Here is a 26,872-nt window from a genome sequence, read left to right on the forward strand (position 1 = left end):
GCCAGGTTCAAGTATTTGAACTTCGACAATTACTATAACACTGCTATTCGATGAAAAAACCGAGCTAAACAGTATGTATGTAATTAAAGAATACCTCTACACCAAGTTCAGGGTGTTGTTGAAGGTAGTCAAAGATCTTCTGATAGTTCACATATTGAAGGTCCCATTCGTCCGCCTTGTCATACCTGGAAAAGGAAATTGATCGATTTTCTTTCATCAAAATCTAGCAGAAGGAAGTAAAAAAAATGCTTGTTTTGTCGTACGCTTATTTGTATCATAAATAACATTGACATCATGAAATAACTTCATTGTACATTTTTGATATATATAACAAATTTACTAACTTTAAATATGACGTCATAAATTAATTGCACTGAAAACATGCATGCTATATAGCAAACTTTTTTTAAAGCGTACATTGTATTAAACGCTTTAAATAATAAAATAATAATCATGATTCACGTAATGATTCATGGCTATTCACAGAGCCACTGTCTTATCAGGTGACCAGAAGGATCACCTACCCTGGATTAGAACTGAAGGATGCACAAATGTTTACGTAAGAGTCTTACCTGAAATCATCACCCAGAGGAGCAAATACGGAGTTGCTTTTATACAGGGAGCCTTTCTTTTTCCATTGGTCAATAATCAGTCGAGCCCTGAAAAAGCATATGTAAAACACTGGTTCATAATCAGTCGAGCTCTGAAATGGCATTTATAAAATGCTGATCAATAATCAGGCAAGCCCTGAAAAAGCATGTATAAAACACTGGTCAATTATCAGTCAAGCCCTGAAAAAGCATGTATAAAACACTGGTCAATTATCAGTCAAGCCATGAAAAAGCATGTATAAAATACTGCTCAATAATCAGTCGAGCCCTGAAATGGCATATATATATAATACTGGTCAATAATAAGTCGAGCCCTGAAATGGCATATATAAAATACTGGTCAATTATCAGTCAAGCACAGAAAAAGCATATCTAAAATCATTCTTTACTCACTGAAGTTAGATGTATTATTTACATCATGAAAAGTTAGGTGTAAATTTATTATTTGCCACCCTGAAAAGTCATATACATGTTACTTTATTTTTGCGTGCTAAAAATAGTTGTTATAGTAATTTTCATAAGTGGGGCTCTGAAATTGGGTATATAAAATAAGTCTTACTGAATTTAGGTGTATATGTATTTGATCCCTAAACAGCTAGGTGTAAACTAATTTTTGCCCCCTAAAAAGGTTAATTTTCTTCCCCATGACAAAAAAGGTGTAAAATTATAATTTGCCCATGAAAAGTTTGATGTCAATCATTGCTCATTAACGAAACTTAAAGTTGAACATAAAAAGTGTGCAAAGGAAGTAGTTTTGCATTGTCTTACTACAAAATCTTACACTTAAATTATTTTTATTTGGATAAGTGAAACTAATTGCTTCTACAAATGAAGACATGTTAGCTCGTCTCCGTGTGGACAATAATATGTTGTACAAGGAATAAATGAACATGTGAATAAATATTTTAATATCAGCAAAAAGACAATTAGTTTTATTAAAGGGACATTCTTTCATTTGGTTAACAGTAGCTAGTTGTCAGCAGCCAAAGTCTTTGGTTTGGCTAATGTTGGCCAAACTATGTTTTGATTGGTCAATTTTTATCCAAAAATTACAGTTGACCAATCAAATTGCTTTTATGAGCAAACATGTCAAAAAATAATCTGAGAATAACTTATCCAGATGTTTACATTTGGCTGCAGTTTATTTTTGTTTATACTAAGGCCAATATAAATAAATTCCTAGATTTCCATCCATTTTTTTCTTTAATGGGGATGGGTGGTAACATCTTATTTTTACTTTTCTTTATTTTTTTATACTTTGTTTCAATGTTGAATTTGTGTTCATGCTCTCGCACAAGAGACCTTAAACATGTGTTTCTAGACAAACCACAAACACCATCATAATAATTTTCATGTTTTACATGCAAATATTTACATTTACACCGGCTGGTACGAATAAATGCCGTTCCTGGACAGAACCAGACATATACGAAAATACAGACCCCCAGTTTAACATTTTTATTCGAGTCAATAAAATTTCAGGGGCAGCGAAAATAGAGGGAGGGATGAAAATCTAGCAATTCATTTATAGTCACTTAATCATTTAAGCACAGAAAATGATTATTCAAAATGACGGAACTATAAAAATGGAAACACCACCATTGTCATAAATTTTAAATTAATAAAAAAATTATTTTTATTTATTTCCCTCTGTCTAATCAAACTGTAAGAATGTTCCATTAAGACTTTGACATGTTAGTGTATTTAAAAATCACCCACACAAAGTCTAAAAGACTAAGTAAAGATTTTCAAATATCACTGATAATATATAGGAATGGGTGGGGAAAGTTTGTATGAGACATTTAACACCCTCGGTTGGTAATTATACCTATCACAACCAGCAAGGTGTAGTTGGAATTCTGGAATAAATATTGATACATTATGATGCATCACAAAATACTCCCAGTAGGCCATGGAGGTCAAATTAATTGCAATATTTTAAGCTTAAAGCTGCACTCTCACAGTTTGAACGTTTTGACAATCTGATTTTTTGTCAGCAATCTTATATGATTGGTTTGCAGATATCTACGCAAAAATTTGCTCTTTCCAAGACAAAAAATAAAAAAGTTGTAAAAGCGATAAATCTGTGAGAGTGCAGCTTTAAGATAGCATAATAGGTAAATGATATAAATAATAAGTACCAGCAGCCATGGACACAAATACAAACTCTTCAGTAGACACCAGAAATTAAAAATTAACTAAAATGATAACAAAGCTTATTAACACTTCAACATGCTTAAATGAAAAAATACATCTTAGCTCTAAACAACATTAACAGTCTTTGCCTTAATTTGTTTCAACACTTGTCCTTTCGGGCAAATAATTGAAGAAAACCACTTGCCCAAAAACAGTTTTACTTGCCCAAAATAACCAAATCATGCGTAAATGTACGAAACCCATTTTTAATTTAATAATAATGTTCAATCAGGATTTGTGAATTGTTGCTGAAGAAATTATGAAAACTGAGGGATCTTAGTTTCAGATACATTCAGGCAATCACCTAGGTATTTGGACTTGCCCGAAACAGCATTTACTTGTCCCGGGCTTCGGGCAAGCCAGTTACGACAAAGACTGCATTAACATCTGTAACAAGCTTGTAATATGCCAGTGTCAGGATCATTTATTTCCTGCTAGATGGAAGTAGTCAAACTAACAAACTCTACAGTCGAAACCTGTTCGCTTAAAATCCCAGGGACCAGCCAAAATACTTTTAGGCCGTACGAATATCCAGCCAAGTGAAAATGCTTACAAAGAGTAAAACAAAATCAGTCCTTTACATCTGGTGCAAGCCAACCAGGAAATCGAGCCAAGCAATATCGAGCCAACCAGGAAATCGAGCCAACCAGGAACTCGAGCCAAGCGATATCGAGCCAACCAGGAAATCGAGCCAACCAGGAAATCGAGCCAAGCGATATCGAGCCAACCGGTTTCGATTGTATTTGAATCTTACGGCTCGTCTTTAAACAAAACAAGATTATAAGCTTACCTTTCAGCGACATTAGAATCTGTAATAGGCTTTGGTGCAGCATGCCATGGACAGGAGTATGAACTGCCAGGCAAACGTCGGAAGTCAAACTGACAACAGACAGCTGGCTCGGGACCGCATGTGTGGGGTATGTCGTATGAGTAGAAGGGCATCATGTGACACAGCATGTCTGTATTACCCTCTTTATCTGTAATAAATGCATTCAAACATATTTAAAGGCCCAAAGGGAATTATTTATTTTTTTAATGAATTATCATTTTTAGCGCATTTGACCTAAATAATGATAAAAAAAATCAGCATATGATCTTGGTACAAATAAAAAAATATTAGGTTTTATCAAAAAAATTTTTTTAAATAATAGGTATGTTGCCACCAATTTCCCAGTAAAAAAATCGTGAATATTTTTTATCTGTACCTAAAACGTATGTTTGTACTTTTTTGGTTTCAAGTAGATATGTTCAAAGGCAAGAAAATCATGTTTTAGGTTTGGGCAATCAGTAAATAGGTGCAAATCACGGTTTTTGGTGATCTTGACCATTACCTGGATTAAAATCAACCTAAAACACTGCATGATTTTTCTGACTTATGTTATTGTGTAACTCATTCATTATTTTATATTTTTGTTGAAATATCTATCAGATATAAACATACCCCAGTTTTGTCTCCACATGAACTCCAGCTGTTTATTTTTAGCCAGGTGTTTTTTTAAGGCATAGTGAACTCGCTGAATCAGCATACTGTTGAACCCTGAACGTCTAAGCAGGTACGCCATAGTCGGTGTATGGCCGAATGGATCAATTGCCCAGCCAGAGGATGGCTTAACACCTGAAATTTGTGGAAAACTTTATTATAAAATGCAATTTATTGAGCATAATGTGTTCATTTTATAAAGATACTGTTGAGCCCTTAGCATCTAAGTATGGTTTGCTTGGCGTTACATCCTTTTCCATTACTTTGTTTTTTTATAAGGCTATAAGTAAGAATGGTACTGTCAGCATTGGAGAATGGTGTTAAAGTAATTTTCTGTAGTTTAAAACTACATATTTAAACGAACACTTCCTTTTACTGACTTTAAAAACGCAGGTAGCGTCAGGATACCCGAGCTAAAAGTATTTCTTTTGGCCTAAGCAGGTAAGCCATACTTTCTGTGCATTTGCACCATGTTTCTTTTGATTATCAAAGTTAAAGTCTTTGCACGCTAATTAAGAGTAAAATATTTTGCTCCCTCAAACAACATACCGAGTGTTCCATCAAGCCATTGATGTCCTTCTAGGAGCTGGTCCAACATTGCAAAATAGTGGGTGTTAGCCTCATCATTCATAACCCAGCCTCCAGTCACAATCTCTAGCCTACCATCCTCAAACAGTCTGGAAAATAATAGTGGGTGTTACTGTTAGCCTTATGATTCAAAGAAATAGTGGATGTTAGCCATTTCACTCATAGAAATAGTGGATGTTTGCCTTATGATTAAAAAATAGTGGATGTCAGCCCTATGACTCAAAGAATGGTGGTGTAAGCCTTAATCATCAAATATAAAGTAGGTGTGGCCTCATCATTTAAAACTGGGCTAACTGTCACAATTCCTATCTTGAAAAACACTTTAGATTTATATTAGCAAATAAATGGTTGAATTATCCAAATGAATACTTTGACCACCTCTGACAAACAACTTCTGACAAGTGACCAGGTGGAGCTACATGCAAGCTTCCATTGCTCGAAATAATGTCATATTAATTGAGCTAAAATTATTTACTATAAACGAAACTAAATAAGTAAGAACTGACCACAACCTAAAAGTATATATTGTCCTAATCTCATGTTTCCTGCAATATGACCGCATTCCACATTAATCCAACTTCCTACCTCCTGACCTTGTTAATCTCATGAATTCCTACATGATGACCGCATTCCACATTTATCAAACATTTCCTACCTTATGATCCTATTTATCTCATGAATTCCTACACAGTGACCGCATTCCACATTTATCAAACATTTCCAACCTCCTGACCCTATTAATCTAATGAATTCCTTCACGATGACCGCATTCCACATTTATTAAACATATCCTACCTCCTGGCCCTATTAATCCCATGAATTCCTACATAATGAACACTTACTACATTAATCAAACATATACTACCTCCTGACCCTATTAATCTCATGAATTCCTACACAATGACCGCATTCCACATTAATCCAACATTTCCTACCTCCGGACCCTGTTTTTCTTGGATTCATCCAGTTCGTTCCACCAGATATGGAAGAAAGAAATCTCTGCATACATGAACTTCATCTTAGGGTGTTGTTCCAGCTTCTCCAGCATGTTGTTCAGGATGTGCCGCACCTGCTCCGTGTAATACTTGTCATAAGTCTTCACCCAGCCTGAAAATATATCAACATATTTAAAAATAGAAGTACAAATACTGTCGGCAGGTAAATTATGATTTGTTGTTAAGGACCAGCGTCCAGCTATGGCTAAATAGCAGGGTGGGTTACTCACTGCCCTATTCAGGCACAATGCTTCTATTTTACTACACCCCGCTGTACCCATTTGTTTGACAGAGTCAATTTTCAGAAATAAGAATAAAAATAATAAAATAAACATAATTTTGACCCTAAAGTCAAGATAATAGCAAAGGTATTTGTAACAAACTATAAGCATCAAAAGAGGTTACAACAAACACATACACAATATGAATTGAACATTGACCCTTGTAAGTGCCCCATTTAGGCTCATTCAATGTGCATCAAAAGTACCCTTTCTGACCTAAAACACTGCTCTTTTTATATCTGGGCTTGAGCACCGAACGATATATGTTGCTTATATTGTTTGCATTATTATTTTAATTCCGCTTATTTTTGTATGAAGGAGAGCAATATAACTCTAATATAATATGTTCAGTGTAACACATTCATAAGCCTTGTATCTTTGAGAAAATTGGTAACCACACAAGTAATGGGTTTATATCACTTGTAACAGAGGGGCGGGTACAAATTATAAATTAACTGTTGAGTGTTTCACATAACTGGGTCATTTTGAGGTACAACAAAAACAACCAGTCTATCTGACCCATTTCACATTAACAAGGGTAAAAGCAGCCCCATTCGCAGGGGAGCGGGAGTTGTAACCTAGCAAAATTGTTGAGAATTTCACAATCCTTGATCACTGTGTGAGAATGGCACTCTGAAACACTCTCTTTATTTTTCTCGTTAAATTAAGCAGGGAGGTATGTAACCCAGCAAAATTGTTGACTGTATCACATTCCTTGATCATTGTGTGAAAGGGGGACTCTGAAACCTAGTGTTTATAATTTCCTTAAATTAAGCAGGTCGGGGGCGGGGGTATGTAAACTTGCAAAATTGTTGACTGTTTTACATACCTGGATCATTGTGTGAGAGGGGGACTCTGAAACCTTGTGTTTATAATTTCCTTAAATTAAGCAGGTCGGGGGCGGGGGTATGTAAACTTGCAAAATTGTTGACTGTTTTACATACCTGGATCATTGTGTGAGAGGGGGACTCTGAAACCTTGTGTTTATAATTTCCTTAAATTAAGCAGGTCGGGGGCGGGGGTATGTAAACTTGCAAAATTGTTGACTGTTTTACATACCTGGATCATTGTGTGAGTGGGGCACAACAAAAACTCTCAGTTTATTTCCCTGGTTCCACTTGGCCGCCGGGTATGTAACATTCCAGCCTTGTTTCCACGCTCCACCATCAGGGTTGTCAAAGGGAAGATCTTTCACTACATCCTCGATCTGTGAAGGAAAACAAAAATACACTGACACTTTATTTCATAATTTATCTAGGGTTAATTCTATAAGGTACCAAATGACAGTAAAGTAAGGAAGGTTTTTGTAATACTACTTCAAACACATTTTTTGTCAAATTTATTACATTAAATTTTTTCAAAGCCTGATACAATGTGCCCTTTTAAAGGGACAGTACACCAGATTGGCACCAAAAAATGTTTATTTTCTGTAACGAATCTCAGGACAATTATTTAATAAAATGTTTTACTCTTGATATAATAATTGTAAAAAAATACCAAAATGTAAAAAAAATCGGAGAACGGGTTTGAACCGGTGTCGCCAAAATTGACATCCAGTGTTGTATTCACTGTGCTATGATGGCTAACCCTAAAGAGTTGGAATATTTAAGCTATATACCTAACTTGGTAATATCACGTGATAACATTGACTAGCAAATCACGCGTAAGGAATGAGTTCTACTAGGTAGACATACCTAGTAATGATTTTTAATGGAAAAATACGAAAAAACTGTGAAAAATAAATTAATTGTAAACTATGTGGTACTTTAGTTAGTAAGTTTCAATGCATTATACATATCGATACCAAGTTTATGACAGTTTTTGACAATTTTCTTCTTATTTTTCCCTATTTTATCATACGGAGTACAGCCCCTTTAAACCTTTGTACCATGTCCCTTTTCTGCAGCACCCTGTCCTTCGTAAAACCTAGCTTAAACCCCAAGTTATTGTCAATAGAAGACAGTTACCTGAATGTCTGGTTTCTTGCTTGGTGTTTGAACCCAGCTGCACATCTCTTTTGAAGCGGGAACCGGCTTCCTGAGGCTAACAAAGGCTTCCTCTCCAGTGGCAGGGATCTTGCCTGGAGGATTCTGCAGCTGAATTTCTGTAATGAAGATTTAAGCCACTTAAAATTTGTATTTATATCATAAATGATGCCACATTATTTTTAATTTAAATATACTTCTACTACTACTAGTGTTTTAACTTCTGATGTGACGACATAATTTAATAGCATGGTAAATTGTATTTGTTTTATATTTATATATATATATATATATATATATATATAAAGCAATTTTTCATGTACATTAAATTAGCATTAATGATATAAATTATCAAGACATGTATTCAAAATTCTGTTGTAAGATCGCCATATCTGCTTCTCCTTCTATAATAATGTTTTAAAAGATAACAACCATGTTGACGTTAATCACGTTGTAAACTTTAACCAAGTTACAAAAAGTCAACCTCAAGTTACCTTTCAGGGTGGCAGGAACATATTTCTCTACGTCTACTGGCTGTTTAGGTTTCTGTTGCATCTCTATGACCTTGTTCTTATGGAACTTTAATTTGGCATTCTGTTTGTCAATTAGGTCCTGAAGAGAATGTGGAAAATATATTTTTAGCGGATCCAGAGGGGGAAGGGGCGCATCCAGCGTGCAATTCCCCTTAAAACTTCACTTCTTATTTCCATATAGGGGTTAAAAGAAAATAAATGCACCCTAAAGGTACCAGTTAGGAATTTTAGATTTCAAATTCCCTACGTGGGGGGGGGGGGATATTGGGGGATCCCCACACACCCATGCCAACATTTTAAACCAAATTAATTTTGGTTTGAGGGAGGGGCTCAAGTCAAAATCTTACGCCATTTAGTAACACCCTCTTACCTCAAATCCTAGATCCCCCCCTCATGATAAAAAAGGAAAGAAATACCATAAATTGTTTGTTTTCCAGTTAACCACTATGCAGAACCTACAATTTTTAAATAATTTAAACCAGAGTTATGATCATTGCTAAACGTATGTGTATTGTCTCTGCTGAACAGTTGTGCAAAGTTTCATTCAGATATCTTGAACAGTTTCTGAGTAATGGCCAAGGTTAACAATTTGGCACAACAACTGAATACCCCTACACCAAGGCTTTGAAGATACTTTTACTTTTTTCTTCCAATTACTGACAAGCTATACAAATTATTAAAAGTTATGACCAATATGACTTTTATAACAAAACTTTCTAAGGCCTCAGGGTAAATATTACGAAAATGATAACAAGTGAATAACTGGTAATTCAGCTACTATCATCAATGATAAACTTTAATAGGAAAAACAGTCACGGGTTAGATGACAGTATCTGATTTTTTAATCAAAAACGCCTCAAGGGTACATATTTATTTCTAAACTTTTCAGTTGTGATCTTTCTGTTTTATATATTTTTATAGGTATAGTTCATTTACCAATATTCATTCAACCTTATTAACTGAGCATTTTAATGAATCCATATAAAATAATATTGATCATGGGATGATCGAATGCAATCAAATAATTTTAATTTGGCACCCATAACCAGTGATAATCCATTATGATCATTTAAAATCAACTGTCTTAAATGAAAACTGATATTTTTTTTAAAACATTTTTAAAAATGTATGTAAAATCAACTTTTTTTGGCCATAACATCATATACTGTGAAATCATTAATGTTCGTGGGCATGAAATTTCGTGGTTTGCCGAAAAAAAACAATTTCGTGGGTACTTGAATTCGTGGATTTTCATTTTTGAAAAAAATAAATAATCGAAGATGCGATCGTCCTAGATCGTCTGCATAATATCCACGCGCTGGCCCGTGATTTCCGTCTTCTATGTCACTCGGTTTATGACACTTGCTAATGTGGTACGACATGCCAATTAGTGCATATACCCATGTCACTTATCGATTTAATTGGGAATAAAGGTAATAAAAGAAGATGTACCCTGATCATAAATACAGATAGGGGAAGCCATTGAATGCCAATTAAGAATTTTGCAAACTGTGAAAACACCGAAAAGGTGCGTATATTGTCACGTTCGGTGCTTAGTAACCTTCAATGTACTAGTAATCGATTAATTATTTCATTAAATAAAAAAATCGAGTACAGACACTCATCACGCACATCTTAAAACTTGGATATTTTCATTAACAGCACACGTTTAAACACGTGCTTATAACTGTCATTTGCTGCATAAAACACATTTAATTGATTTGGTTCATTATTTGTTAAAGGCAGTTATAATATATTAACAGAATAATGATCGTAAGTTATACAGTGACACAGGTTTTAACACTGTATACTGCGACCTCTGTAAATAATATACTAGTGTATGTACGTAACAAGGCAATTGAAAAAGTGAATAAAGGGTTTATATTTCGTGGGATCTTGAATTCGTGGATCACCCAACCCACGAAAACCACGAACATTAATGCCCCACGAACATTAATGATTTCACAGTATACAATTTGGTGCCAAGAATCTACAAAAATGGTACAAGTATATATACTAACATATTATTTTGTTTTTCAATAGGCCATTTCAAAATACCAACATGTAGATATATGATAAAGAAGATTGCAAAAATGAAATGTTCATACCTACATTTACTATTAAAATACTCATTTGATTATTACCGGTTTGATGATCGATTATGGTTGTAGATTTTGACTGAATCAAACGATAATCAATTATGTAACTTGTCCGATTATCCAACACTACAATATATCTTACCTGGAGTTTTTCTATATTCTGGTTATCATCTTTGGGAATGTCTTTCACAGCAGCTTTTATCTGGTCGATTACTATCTGGTTGCGTTTAATATCTTCTTGTATATCGCTGACTTTCTGCTCGAAGTGGGCTAGTGACTCCTGTAAATATATGGGTAAAATTATAAATCCAGCAACAGATCCTTTCAATCTTGGGGTCACAGTTTGTTTCCCTGCCACACCACTAAAAAAATACTAATTGTCTTCCGGGAGGGATGTTAAATGGCAGTCCTGAGTGACAGTCCTATACACCGGTGCAAGTTAAAGAACCAGTGTTGCTATAACCAGGGTTACATTCTGTCTGTGCACTATGCTCCAAAAACCTAAAATGACTAACAATCTTATCGGACCACTCCCCGAATGGGCACAGCCCGAGTGTGAGTATAAATAAGCTTACACACTTCAAGCAGTCATCGAAATTAGACTTTTGGATCAACAAGCCCGAATTATTATACTATTTCTTGATATCAAATTTTTGAACAAGCCCTGCTATATAAAATTCAGAATTTGAGTAAGCCCGAAAGACATTTTACCAGTGCAGGGCTTGCGGGCTTGTGCTAATTTCGACCACTGTTCAAGTGTATGATTGTTAAATTGATTGGACTGGCAGAAAAAAAGAAAAACATAAACCATAGAACTTCTTTCTTGAAAAATAAATGTAATGATTATATAAAGGATTTTGAAAAAGACTTTAAAATTAAATTAAAGTTCAAGACTTTTAAATTAATTAAGTTCAATGTTTTAAAAATTACAATTTTCCAAGCCAAAAAACACATGAAAGACAACAAATTTCAGACATAATAAAGGGAAAAAATGTGAAATGAATATATTAATGATTAATCATGCATTCAGAGATATTGAATCACTTACTGCATCAATGTCTGTGTAACGTCCTGGCGATGTGTTCAGTGTTTCTAACATGAGATAGAGGGACAGACAAACAACACAGAAAAACAGAGCACCCCATACTGCCATATATTTCTTCATTGTGTTAGGTTAGATCTTCTTTATGTGCCTGTAAATAAATGAAAGTCAGTTATTATAAGAAGTCAGTAGTATTTAACATATACAATAAAAAAAGTACTTTTTCACATTATTGGTATTAATGACACTGAAAGCTTACGCAGCATAAACTAAGATTAAGGCTGCATGGAATTCAACAAAAAGCAGCGTGATGGAAGGTCAGTGGTGTTCTTCACACCTTCCCATTTTCGTAACTAAGAGGAGATGGGGCTGACAGCACCATCAGTCTTCTGGCTGTCGTCGATCATGATCAGTTACCGATTACAAATAATATACTCCCGACACGCTTTCTGATGTTAGTCAACCATTGTGACCACTTCAATTTTAGACTTGGGTTTTTTACAATTCCACAGCCCCATTCTTGAATTTCTGTATGAAGAAACAATCAAATTTTCCATTCAAATTATTCTTTGTCTGTAAATATATATTTTTGCTTAATTTAAATTCATCCCCATCAGAATCCATTTCATCCATGTTAGCAAAATAACATCTAAATATAAAACTATGAAATTTTCATGTCCATCAAGCGAAATGTTACTTCAGCTGTTTGAGATTCAGTAAGAAATCAATGAATTGAATGAATACTTTATTCATTGTGAGCCTTGAAATTCAATATTAAATTCAAATTAATGAGCCATTAATAGAATGCTTTTGCAAAATATAACCGAAATTTCAACCAAGGCTTATCTCTGATATGATTGTGTAATAAAGTTTCAATCACAGCATTTAAAAAAATCTACATTTTATTTGTGTGTTTCTTAATCTTATATTAGTCCACCTAAATGGCCGTCAACCAGTCTTTTGACAATTTTTAGACTATGGCAGACTGGTGACATCCACCATCCCAGCAAAAAGTAGCAAACGGGCCTTGCGCAGAGGATCCTCGCGGCCACAATTTTTAAATTATCTTTGTTATAAATTCAAATTTCTACGAAAATATCATTGCCTACTATCAAACACACATTTATTTATGTCATTATGCCAAAAAAACATGTTCAGATACCATAATGCACTTACATGCATCGATTGTATCCATTAATCTGTAAATCTAGGACAAATCTGACAGGTTGTGTACATGTATGAAACGGGGTAGAGGATTTCGAATATTTTGGTCGTTAATAGGCTCGGTTAAATAACACTATTAAAATGCAACCATTTCAATGCGCTGAACGCTAACGTGTTTGATGGGTCAAGTTGGGAGAAGTTGATGATGATGATGTTCGTGATGATGATGATGATGATGATGATGATTAGGTATCACCATTTTTGAACACTGTTGCGTTGCTCTGCACAATACATAGAAAAGGGAGGATAACTGTGACTGCGCACAGGGTTAACCATCATTGACGGATGGGTACAAATTTATTCGATAAAAATCAACATGTATAAAAAATGGTGGACTGCTACGCTCATTTCGTGACCCAGAGTATATTTATGTGAAAATAACGACTCTAACGACAAATCCAACCCAGTTAAGATCACTGTTAGGTACATTTGTAACAATTATATCATTATTAATCAACATCGATGCATAATATTACTATATATTCTTTCGCGCAGTGTTAAATGGTAGAGAGTTGTAGCGTTACAGGGATACACATGAAATGTCAAAATAATAAAAAAGTATCCCTGATCGCTCATTATTGTAGCTAAATCTTATATCTAAGATTGGTGGAATAAAAACATCACATAAGGAAGAAATTACCACAGAATTATAAAAATTTACAATTGAAAAGGAACAAATATGAAGATTCAGACATATATTTTTCACTGGATCGCCCATAAAGTTTTACAACTTATTTCTTATGGAGTCAACTTTGTATCCGAAACATATATCCGAAAATACAGAACCTCAAGAAATGTCCAAGTTTTTACTTTATTTATTTATACCTGCAGCACTATATCACAAGCTGTTGCAAAATATTGATAGATAAATACCAACTACAATTTATGCAAACACTTACCAAGTTAAAGGTTTCTCCAGACGTGAAATAAATTGGAAATCGATAATTTGACACTGACAGCAAGCTAGCAGCCAATAGCAGCAGCCAATAAGTACAGCAGCCAATAAGGGACTTAGCAGCCAATAAGTACTTTTACCACGAAACACGAAATGTGAAAGGAATCTACTATTTTCCAGCAGCCAATAAAAACTGGCAACAACACAACAACAATGTTTCAAAGAAAATATCATTAACGCAAATGGTTTATATAAATAAAACACGATGAAACATACTCAAAAAGAACCAGTACGAACAAAAGTAAACCATAAAATTAATATGTACTACAGTACTCAGTAGAGGCTACCCGCGGCTAAATAGTATCCGGGATAACCAGCTAATATGCTGATAACACATGGGGGAATAATTTAAATTGGATTTATTTTTGGCCCCAGATAACATAAACATTTAAAATATTACATCAGCTTTTTAAAATATTATTACTGGCACAGTTTACCCCCATTCCCCCAATAACTACTGTACTTTATAATATTTGGTATTTGGTTTTTAATCCGAAACACCCGCTATATTAAGTAAAAATATGTATAATATGAATAGAGTTCTCGTAAAATTTGGTATCAAAATATTTAACCAACGTTCTTCAATCGTTTTACTATGAGTTGCATTCTGGTTGTTTAGTCAGTATTTATATAAGAGCAATGCGATTGTTTACCCTCGCAATCAAGTAAAATCCTGTCCGCGAGCACGGTTTAATCTACTTCTTCTATTCTATTTGTACCACAAATACCTAAACATCTCGGTTTTGCCGAATTACGGCGATTTGCCGCGTGCATTTATACGGAATTAAGTCGTACGCAGAAACAGCAGTAACAGCAGATGATTGCGGTGATGACGCGCACCACCGCGTTGGCTGCCGTGGAATATATCGTTGCGATATTCCGCGATGACGCATTCTCTCCCGCGGTGGCAACGCGTTTTTTTGAAAGAAAAAATCCCGCTTTGTTGATAGTGTAATTATCTAAGATTCATGCTGATCAAATAAAGACTCCAGAAGACAGGGTAAGCATACGACGCAGACCCTTTAAAAAAACTATTCCCTGTAATCATTTAATAAGCGTAGTACTGGGGTTAGGAAGACCATATGTATCCTCCAAGACGGGGTCAGTGCATGGCAAAGAAATTAAGGAAATTGTGTTGATAGTACGACAGCAAGATGCCGCACCTAAATCCTTGGGACCCCTTGTTACGACCAGAAAGAGGCAATTTGACGCTCTAAGACAGGGTACTGGCAATGGCTATGAACTGGCACCTACAAATGACTTCCATCTTAGGGTCAGCTTGAATAAATTGACCCCAACCTCTTGGGCCCTTTTGATTGAGTTAAACAAACACATTAAACTACTTTGGGTTGATGGTACGACCAAAAGGAGGCGAGGTAACGCCATAAGACAGGTAACTGGCATAAAATGGACATCTGGGCTATCACCTAGCAGTGCCGCATGACTTCCATCTTAGATTCAGCCTAAACACAATTAACTTAAACGTATGGGAAACTCATATTTGGTTAAAACAAGCACATTGACCTACTTTGGGTTGCTAATACGACCAGAAGGAGGCGATGTGACGCCCCAAGACCGGGTACAGACATGAAGGGGACATAGAGGGCTATCACCTAGCACCGCCCAATAACTTCCATCTTGGGGTGAGCTTGACCAAAATCGACCCCCAACGTCCAGGGCCCCCTATTTGGGTAAAACAAGCACACTGACCTACTTTGGGTTGCTGGAACGACCAGAAGGAGGCGATGTGACGCCCTAAGACCGGGTACTGGCATGTAGGAGACATCCAGAACTATCATCTAGCACCGCTCAATAACTTCCATCTTGGGGTGAGTTTGACCAAAATCGACTCCAACGTCCAGGGCCCCCTATCTGGGTAAAACAAGCACACTGACTTACTTTGGGTTGCTGGAACGACCAGAAGGAGGCGATGTGACGCCCCAAGACCGGGTACTAACATGAAGAGAACATCCAGGACTATCACCTAGCACCGCTCAATAACTTCCATCTTGGGGTGAGTTTGACCAAAATCGACCCCCAACGTCCAGGACCCCCTATTTGGGTAAAACAAGCACACTGAACTACTTTGGGTTGCTGGAACGACCAGAAGGAGGCGATGTGACGCCCTAAGACCGGGTACTGACATGAAGGGGACATATAGGGCTATCACCTAGCACCGCTCAATAACTTCCATCTTGGGGTGAGCTTGACCAAAATCGATCCCCAACGTCCAGGACCCCCTATTTGGGTAAAACAAGCACACTGACCTACTTTGGGTTGTTGGAACGACCAGAAGGAGGCGATGTGACGCCCTAAGACCGGGTACTGGCATGTAGGGGACATCCAGAGCTATCACCTAGCACCGCTCAATAACTTCCATCTTGGGGTGAGCTTGACCAAAATCGACCCCCAACGTCCAGGACCCCCTATTTGGGTAAAACAAGCACATTGACCTACTTTGGGTTGCTGGAACGAACAGAAGGAGGCGATGTGACGCCCCAAGACCGGGTACTGACATGAAGGGGACATCTAGGGCTATCACCTAGCACCGCTCAATAACTTCCATCTTGGGGTGAGCTTGACCAAAATCGACCCCCAACGTCCAGGACCCCCTATTTGGGTAAAACAAGCACACTGACCTACTTTGGGTTGCTGGAACGACCAGAAGGAGGCGATGTGACGCCCCAAGACCGGGTACTGACATGAAGAGAACATCCAGGACTATCACCTAGCACCGCCCAATAACTTCCATCTTGGCGTGAGCTTGACCAAAATCGACCCCAACGTCCAGGACCCACTAATTGGGTAAAACAAGCACACTGACCTACTTTGGGTTGCTGGAACGACCAGAAGGAGGCGATGTGACGCCCTAAGACCGGGTACTGGCATGTAGGGGACATCCAGGACTATCACCTAGCACCGCCCAATAACTTCCATCTTGGGGTGAGCTTGGCAAAAATCGACCCCCAACGTCCAGGGCCCCCTATTTGGGTAAAACAAGCACATTGACCTACTTTGGGTTGCTGGAACGACCAGAAGGAGGCGATGTGATGCCCAAAGACTGGGTACTGGCATGTAGGGGACATCCAGGACTATCACCTAGCACCGCTCAATAACTTCCATCTTGGGGTGAGTTTGACCAAAATCGACCCCAACGTCCAGGACCCCCTATTTGGGTAAAACAAGCACATTGACCTACTTTGGGTTGCTGGAACGACCAGAAGGAGGCGAAGTAACGCCCCAAGACCAGGTACTGACATGAAGAGAACATCCAGGACTATCACCTAGCACCGCTCAATAACTTCCATCTTGGCGTGAGCTTGACCAAAATCGACCCCCAACGTCCAAGACCCCCTATTTGGGTAAAACAAGCACACTGACCTACTTTGGGTTGCTGGAACGACCAGAAGGAGGCGATGTGACGCCCTAAGACCGGGTACTGGCATGTAGGGGATATCCAGGACTATCACCTAGCATCGCTCAATAACTTCCATCTTGGGGTGAGCTTGGCAAAAATCGACCCCAACGTCCAGGGCCCCCTATTTGGGTAAAACAAGCACACTGACCTACTTTGGGTTGCTGGAACGACCAGAAGGAGGCGATGTGACGCCCCAAGACCGGGTACTGGCATGTAGGGGACATCCAGAGCTGTCACCTAGCACCGCTCAATAACTTCCATCTTGGGGTGAGTTTGACCAAAATCGACCCCCCAACGTCCAGGACCCCCTATATGGGTAAAACAAGCACACTGACCTACTTTGGGCTGCTGGAACGACCAGAAGGAGGCGATGTGACGCCACAAGACCGGGTACTGGCATGAAGTGGACATCTATGGCTATCACCTAGCACCGCTCAATAACTTACATCTTGTGGTGAGCTTGACCAAATTGACCTCAACGTCTTGGCAACCTCTATTTACGTACAAAAAGCAAATTAACTTTCTTTGGTTGTATGTTTCGGCTAAAAGGAGGCAATGTGATGCCCAAATACCGGGTACTGACATGGAAGGGACACCCAGGGTTTTCACCTAAAACGCATAATAACATCCATATTCAGGTCAGCTTGACCAAAATTGACCAAAAACGGCGTTGGATCCCGTAATTGGGTAACACAAGCTCATTGGACTACTTTGGGTTAGCAGTATGACCAGAATGAGGTGATGTGACGCCTTTAGAACAGGTACTGACATGTAGGGGACGACGGCATTTAGCACCGCCCATTAACTTTAATCTTGGGTCAGGTTTGCAAAACTCCACCATAAACGTCTGGGGCCGATTATTTGGATAAAACATGTACATTGACATACGTTTGGCTTCTGGTACGACCAGAAGGAGGCGACATGACGCCCTTAGATCCAGTACTGGCATACAGAAGACATCTATGGCTATCGCTTACACCGCCAAATAACTTCCATCCTGGGATCAGCTTCACAAAAATTAACTCCAACGTCTTACGAACCCTTATTTGAGTTAAGCAAGCACTTCAGATTGCTGTTACGACCAGAATGACGCAGGTGACGCTCTAAGACAAGGTGCTTGAATGTAGGGGACATCCAGGATTATCACCTAGCAATGCCCAATAACTTAAATCTTTGATCAGCTTGACCAAAATTGATCCAAAACGTCAGGGGCCCGTTATTTGGGTAATACATGCATATTGACTTACTATCGGTTTCATGTACGACTAGTAGGAGGCGATGTGACGCCCTAAAACCGGGAAAAGGTTTGTAGAGGATATCTATAGCTATCACCTTACACCCAAATAACTTCCTTTCTGGGGTCAGCTTGACCAAAATCGACCATAAACGTTTGGGGATCCGCTTTTGGGTAAACAACCACATTTAACTACTTTGGGTAACTGTTACGACCAGAAGGAGGCGATGTGACCCCCCTCCCCCCAAGACCGGGTATTGGCATGTAGGGGACATTCAGGGATATCACTCGGTACCGCCGAATAACTTCCAACTTATGGTCACCTTGACAAAATTTGACCCTCAACGTCTGGGGACCCACTATTTGGGTAAAACAAGCACATTGACTTACTTTTAATGGCTGTTACAATTAGAAGGTAGTTATGGGACGCACTAAGACTGGGAACCGACATATATCAATATAACTTTTGGAAAGCCATTTTTTAAAGACACTTTAATAAAGTAAAATAGATATACCTGTTTTATATTTTGATGGTATTATCCACGCATATTAACTTTGCCAATGATTATTAATAAACATTTGTTATTTTGTTTAAATGCAGAAAAGCCTTGCATGTCAACCAAACCTCCTGACCATATTTCATCAATAAAAATAACTCGTCTGCTTCGAAATGTTCATTTAATTGGTTTGTGTAAATCATTTGCTAATGTATCAGCTTACTTGGACTCTAACAAATCTACCTTGTTATAGTCATTTTTCCGGGGGGGGGGGGGGGAGGGGGGGGTTGTTACCGTTTTGTCACAGACCTACATTATACTTTGCATTAATAACTGGTGTGACAATTAAATTATATGCAATATTTGCTTATTTTATTTCCCTCAAAATTGGTCCACAGTTCTTATTTCACGGTAAGTTTAATTTTTAAGAAAGCAATGAAGAAGTCGCTTTATGGATGTCTTTTCTCTACCTTTCTCATTAAAAAACGGCAACGGATTATTTTTTAGAAAAGACATACTAAGGATTTAATAATTGTGTAAGCTTTTGTTTCTCTTTTATGCAATATGATGCCATTATACATTCTTTTTTTATAAACGTCTTGATGTTTATCCGCCGTGATTGCCACCAACTTTAATAATTCGTCAATAATTGCAATAATCACATGCAAACTATTATTTCCTGCAGCATTCAAATCTACAGTTAATTCTATAAAGTCAAATAATTCATCCCGATTATTGTACAAATTCTTTCTGCATCCACCTTAAGAATATTAGATTCAAGATTGAAGATTCAACTTATTTATTAAGTAACTTTAACACAAATGCTCCTCAATACATGATAAATATAATACATTCAATTAAACATATATAAAACGATAACATGATTGGTTTGAAATCTCAGACATGAGAAAAGAACTTATAATCAATCTTTTAACATGAAACTTTAACATTAGATACTTTTACATTTCACTAACATTTCACTTACACAGTGAGGATGGCCTAACAACTAATTAGTAAATATTTATATAATAATTTTCATGATGAAAGCTAGATTTTTAAAGGTATATTATGGTATGCAAAAAAGCCAAAATGTAAACCTTCAATAAAGATCAACAAACAATATTTACAATGTTATGACGATGTTCAAATGCTTTAGAAATAAATTTGCACAAATTAAGCTGTTCGGAATAATTCGTACCTTGCATAAGATCAATAAATTTGATCATGCTAGGCCTAACGATATATTTTCTTCTCAAATACATTCTATATAAATTATCATATACATCACACACACAAACAAAATGAAACTCATCTTCAATGTCACCATTATTACATATGGTGCAATAACGTTCATGATGATCAATGTTATTTCCATTACGCCCAGTTTCAATACGTAACTGGTGAGACGAGGGTCTCAGTTTAGTAAGAGGAATTCGATACTTTGAAGAAAATGTATCCAGATACAAGCGTTCGAAAGAAGTTTTAAAATGTTGGTAAGTACACAAGACTGGGCTGTTATGTATATAATTATACCAAGATTGTTTAAATTGATCAATAAGGCGTTCTTTTAAAACTAAATAGAACCTGTTCACATCGACACAGCTAGGGTTTATCCACACATTTGAAAAACCAGTTGTGTTAAGCAACAGTTTTAAATTACTAGCCCAATTAGTTTTCCCTTTCGCACAATCTGATAAAAGATTATTATACAATGTTTTTACGATAATATTATCGCTATTTAGTGTTTTACACCAAAATTTTATAATTCGAGTATGTCTTGTTATATAGACAGACAGACAGACAGACAATTTATTTTGACTTGTACAATGTACATCGTCAACAACACATAATGATATAACATATAATGTCAACGTGTATGTAAAGTAACAGATAATGCAAACAAATTAGTATATATATACAAATACATATGTACAAAAGTATTCAATACTTCTAAGTAATTAAATTAAATAAACTAATATATATATATATCAGAGGATGAACATTAAATAGAATTATGTTCTAACATTAATCAAAGCGGATCTTTCTTTGAGAGCATTTTTAACAAACAGACATAAGTTAATCAGTTCAGCTCTATTGTTAGATTTCAACAGCTGCATATATTTAAATACAGAAGGTCTTATAAAGTAACAATTGTTGATATATTTCTTTCTTAAATTGCTAAAGGATTTACAAACACAAATAAAATGATATTCATCTTCGATGTCATTAGAGTTACAACACAAACAATATCTTTGGTTGCGTACAACGTTATTTCTATTGTATCTACCAGTTTGAATATGGAGTGGGTGCACGGACAGCCGTAGTCTACAAAAGAAAAAACGTAAGCTCTTTGGTAAAATATCTAAATAAGGTTCATATTCCAGACAGGTTTTAAAATGTCTATACACATCTAACACCGTGCTATTTTCTATAGTACTATACCAATCTTGTTTAAAAGTATCGAGAATTCTACATTTGATTTTTTTTATGAATGATTTAACATCAATATTGTAAATATCACCAAACACATAACTAAAACTATAATCATTTAATATCTTTTTAACATTATACACCCAATTACGGCAACCTTTATCACTATCACTCTTAGCCTGTTTGTATACAGATTTTATGATAATATTATCACTGTTAGCAACCTTAAACCAATAAGACAATATACGCACATATCTATGAATATATAATGGATATCTACCCAACTCTCCGTAAACAGTGGCATTGCAAGTGTTTGTTTTAACGTTCAGTAATCTTTTACAAAATTTCAAATGAATTCTTTCTAATTCCTTTGATTTAGTATACCCCCAAACCTCTGCCGAATAATTTAAAATAGAACCAACAAATGCGTCAAATAACTGACACATAATTTTGGGTTTTAAGTCATAATCTTGACATTTACAAAATAATACGTTCATTGCCTTAAGTGCTTTGCCATTTAAATGTTCTTGGTTCAGGTTAAAATTTCCAGTATAATTAAAAACAACACCCAAATATACAATGGATATCCTCCTAGTTCACCATAAATTGACACTGTCGATGTGGACTGTTTAACATGTTAATAATAACAATAATTTACAAAACTACAGATGAACCCTTTCGATTTCCTTATTTTTTCCAAATCCCCAAATTTCGCAAACGTAATTAAGAACTGATGAGACAAATGCATCAAACAGTTGACATACTGTACTTGGTTTTAAAGGCTTATTTTTAACATTTGAAAGAAGGACATTAAGAACCTTTAAACCTTAACCAGCAAGTGTCGATTGATTCAATATAAAACTTCCAGTATAACTAAATACCGTTCCAAGATAATTTGAAATTATCAACAACTTCTAAGTTACAGCCATTGTAAGTCCATTTTTCAATAATTTTAATAGGACCTCGTTTTCTAAACACAACTATTTTACTTTTATCTGGATTTACTTCTAATCCCCAACATTTACAATATGAATTCAACAAATTTAAGCTTTTTTTGCAAATCTTCTGGAGATTGTCCCATTATAACCATATCATCTGCAAATAACATAATATGAAAGATATTTCTTCTAAAGTAATACCTGAATCAAAACTATCAAATGAATACCACTCTAGATCTTCTAAAAATAAAGAAAACAATATCGGAGACATGACTTCACCTTGCTTTAAGCCTACAGAACATTTAAAGAAATCAGAAAATGAGCTACACTTATTAACACGTGCTCTTACCTTGGAGTACATATCGCGCATATTTTTCAACGTTTTTCCACGAACACCTACATTATATAACTTAACCCAAAGACCATTTCTATAAATACTATCAAAGGCTTTCGTAAACTCTATAAATTCACAGGCTAAGCGTTTATTTTCATTCAAACATTTACTTATAGCAGCATTCAGCACAAAAATGCATCAACTGTTGGGCGACCTTTTCTGAAACCGAATTGGGCATCACTTATAATATTATTATTTTTAGCCCAATCTGTAATACGTTTATTAAGTATTCCTGAATTTTTTTTAGAGAAACAACTGACAAGCGTAATACCTCTATAATTATTTACATCAAGGGGGTCATTTTTCTTAAACAAAGGAACTATAAAACCTTCCATGCATTGGTCGGGAAAACCCCCGGTATGAAGAATACCGTTAAAAATGTCTACCAAATAAGACGATAAAACATCAATAGTTGCAACGAAGTATTCATTAAACAATTTGTCACCGGCGAAAGCTTTATTTTTCTTTAATACTTTTGTTATATTTTCAATTTCCTGCACAGTGGTTGGAGTATCAAGCTCTTCAAAAATACAATCATTATTATCAAAATCATGATTATTACAGAACTTCTCTGCATTTACATTTGATGCAAGTTGGCATATCATCGTTCAAAGTTGAAAAAAGCAAAAGAATTCATCAGTGCTGTAATCATTATTAGATTTCATTTTACTGAAATGCCTAAAAAATATTTTGGTTAACAGTGCCTTAGCTTTTCAATTGCCTTTATCTTATTAATTTTACAACGTCTTTTCTTCTTTTTAACAAGGCATTTATAAAGCTTTTTATTTTCACAAAATGATCGCCCATTTATTTCATTTTTACAACTATTATATTTATTCAGTGCATTGATATACAGACGTTAAGCATTAAATCATTATTCATCAAACCAGTCAGCCTTTTTACATACGCCTTGATCAACAATAGGCTTATCGGATACAATGGCTCTGCTACAGAATTAATGACATGTGTAAATGTTTTTTTACAATCATTAACTGCAATACGACTATCAAATGTAACATCATTTACAATAGAGTTGAAAACGGGCAATTTTGCAATAACATTGCATCGAAAAGAGTCACAAAGTGCATCATTCCATCGAATACTAGATTTGACATATTCGTGAGAATTATATATTAGATCATGACCAATAGGTATACACGCTAAAATAAATCGGGGAATGATCTGACCACTCGTTAAATACACCAATGGTAAAATTATGTGCCAAATTAAAATCATGGTCACTTAACAGTAAATAGTCGATAACACCTGTTGAACATACGAATGTGAAATCCCCATTATGAAAATCATTACTTAATCTACCATTAGCAATGCGAATTGAACATGATTTATATAAGTTTAATAATTTAATACCATGACCGTTACAAATTTGGTCTTGTGAACGGCGAACAATGGGCCAATCCGGACAATACTCGTCATCATCAATACTGTGCACAAAACGATCACAATCAATGCAATCCCTTTTGTCCCCGTTTCCGATCCTCGCATTCCAATCACCTATTAACATAGTTTTACCAAGCATTTGATAATAACTATTATCATTTTGAACAATATCAAATAAATCTTTATTAATAAAATTATATGCAGGGAAACTCTCGACCCAAATATACACACCGGCAAGATATAAATCAGCAAGTTTAAAATACGTTTTGTCCAATTTTAACCAAACAATGGTATCAAAATGTTTTTTGACAATATTTACACCTTTTGAAATATTATTGCGGATATAAATTACAACCTCGCCACTATTTCTCTTCGCTCGACGATTTTGAAATATTTAAAGCCACTTAATTCAAAATTAGAATTTTTATTTCCCCAAGGTTCAAAAAGAAAAAATAATGTCATATTTGCAAATTAGATTAAGTTTTACTTACTTTTAGTGGTTACATTCCAAAGAGTTGTGTTTAATCTTTTAAACATATGTTAGGCTTATTTCGAATAATCATTGTTTGGAATAAATTTATTTGTTAATAGATCAATCAAATCAGAATAAACTTTTACATTTAATACAACATTGTCGCTGTTTTAGCAATTAATTCATTATTGTTAACTTGTTTAGAAATGTAAATTGATAAACCGATATATTGTTCACCATTTGTAGTTTTTGTAAGACCTTTGCTATTTTTTTTATTTTCATGCTGTTAAAAGCTATGGTGAAGATTAATCATTTCTTTTAATTATTTCATTTTTTAAATTATCACCTACTTTTAGTGGTTTAAAATTTGCAAATGTAGTAGTTTCTGCTGCATTTGTTTCTATACCAAGCAATATCCTGAGATAAACTTTTTAAATCATTACCAACAAGTTTTTAACGATTTGTTTTGTTTTGTTTTTCTCTCCATTTTTCTTTATCGTATTTGGACAATAGTGTAGATAAGAAGGGTAATTTATAATGTTCAATCACATCTTTTTCAATACCATCGTTGTGACCTACTACTGCTATCAATTCTTCTTCAATATTTTTTTTCAATCAGTTTCTTCTGTTACTACTCCAATTTCTTCTTCTTTTTGTCCTTCATACTCATCTGATATTTGTTAAGATTCTCATTTGTCTTATGTTTCTTCATTTTGTTTATTTTGGTTCATGTCAATATATTCTTTTTATTTTTCATTCTCTTTAAACCATTTTAATATGCGATTGAATTCTTTAACATCACTGGGATAGGCAATAGGTAAACGAGAGGTTGACGATTTATTGCTTTGGGAATATCTTTTATTTGTTCACTTATTAAAATGTTTGCACTAAAACACGACTAAATGATATCAATAAGATAAACTCTGAGAAGTATTTCTCAACAAACCGAAAAATGAAATGACATACTCTGCCCCAGTCCCACGGGTAGCGGCGTAACAAACAATCTTTTCAAAAAGGGGTTATACGAAAATAATTCAAAATACCAATAAACGCCAGAAATTAGTATAAAACATAACAAAACATTTCAACTTCATGTAGCTTCCCTCAATAAATAAAATCGGTTTGTTCCCACTTTCCAAACCGTTTCTTTTTCTCACTTTATTTTTTCAGATACTAGTATCGTGTTTCATCCTGTTTAAAAAATGCTGATTGTATAATATAACTATATTTTTGTCACATGTTTTCAATGCATATCTAAACGTACAAAAGTCTAAAAACAATTATGATGAGTCCCAATTAAGTTAACATTTCCGATAATTAACAGCTGGACACCAAGAAAGGGTCACTAACTGTAAGTCATTATTACACATAGTATATAAAGATGGTCAGTCTCCTCAGCATCCGTAACCCACCTAAAATGGCAATCGCTAGTAAATATACGGTTCATAAAGAATAGCAGAAAAAACTCTAGTTGTCAATGGCTACATGTACAGCCTGAAAACCAGAAATCAGAAGAGACACTACTGCAACTGTTAAAACAAAATATCCGATGCGAAAGTCAACACTAGCACGTCCAATGGTTTACCGTGAGTAAAGGATCATTAGTAGCTGCAAACTGGCGAAATAGACAGAATGCCATAATGTTGATGTTGCTTCCCATTTAGTAAAACTAAAGATAATATAAATGAATGGGTTACAATAAAGTGTACGTTGTGTTATGAGTTAATATATGTTTTATTTTTATATCAGTAAATACATTTATTGTAAATATTATGCGCTATTCATCTATACCTTTAAAATGTGTCATTAAAAAGTTATTATATTTATTATGGCCAAAATGTTTATATTGATATAGTTATATCTACATTGTGCTATGTATTTATGTATTCATAATTTAGTATCATTTTTTCGTATTTTGTGTTCTTATTTAAAATTCAACCCATTTATGTATTTTTTTGTTATTCTTAAGTTTCCGTCATAGTTAAGTACATTCTTGTATTTTTAATTGTATGCACTATTGTGAAATACAAATACCAATCACCTCTATAGTTGTGTTATTTTATGAAATTTAGAGAACCACTTTCTTAAAATTGGAGAGG

General features: G+C 35.4%; 1 protein-coding gene across 1 annotated transcript in view; it reads right to left on the minus strand.

Annotated features, from left to right (window-relative positions):
* Positions 1 to 14,014, minus strand: part of LOC128222038 (alpha-mannosidase 2x-like) — a 36,365-nt gene extending 22,351 nt beyond the window's left edge. The window contains exons 1-12 of the mRNA XM_052930791.1: positions 13,934 to 14,014; positions 11,817 to 11,961; positions 10,911 to 11,048; positions 8,631 to 8,748; positions 8,119 to 8,255; positions 7,211 to 7,358; positions 5,811 to 5,982; positions 4,837 to 4,964; positions 4,249 to 4,422; positions 3,598 to 3,784; positions 573 to 659; positions 95 to 185 (exon numbers count right to left, since the gene is read on the minus strand). Of these exons, the coding sequence (XP_052786751.1) occupies positions 95 to 185; positions 573 to 659; positions 3,598 to 3,784; positions 4,249 to 4,422; positions 4,837 to 4,964; positions 5,811 to 5,982; positions 7,211 to 7,358; positions 8,119 to 8,255; positions 8,631 to 8,748; positions 10,911 to 11,048; positions 11,817 to 11,933 (1,497 nt within the window). The 5' untranslated portion in view covers positions 11,934 to 11,961; positions 13,934 to 14,014. The remainder of the gene's footprint in view (positions 1 to 94; positions 186 to 572; positions 660 to 3,597; positions 3,785 to 4,248; positions 4,423 to 4,836; positions 4,965 to 5,810; positions 5,983 to 7,210; positions 7,359 to 8,118; positions 8,256 to 8,630; positions 8,749 to 10,910; positions 11,049 to 11,816; positions 11,962 to 13,933) is intronic.
* Positions 14,015 to 26,872: the final 12,858 nt, after the last annotated feature.

This window comes from Mya arenaria, chromosome 16 (genome assembly GCF_026914265.1).
Source record: "Mya arenaria isolate MELC-2E11 chromosome 16, ASM2691426v1".
In the NCBI taxonomy this organism is placed as follows: Eukaryota; Metazoa; Mollusca; class Bivalvia; order Myida; family Myidae; genus Mya; species Mya arenaria.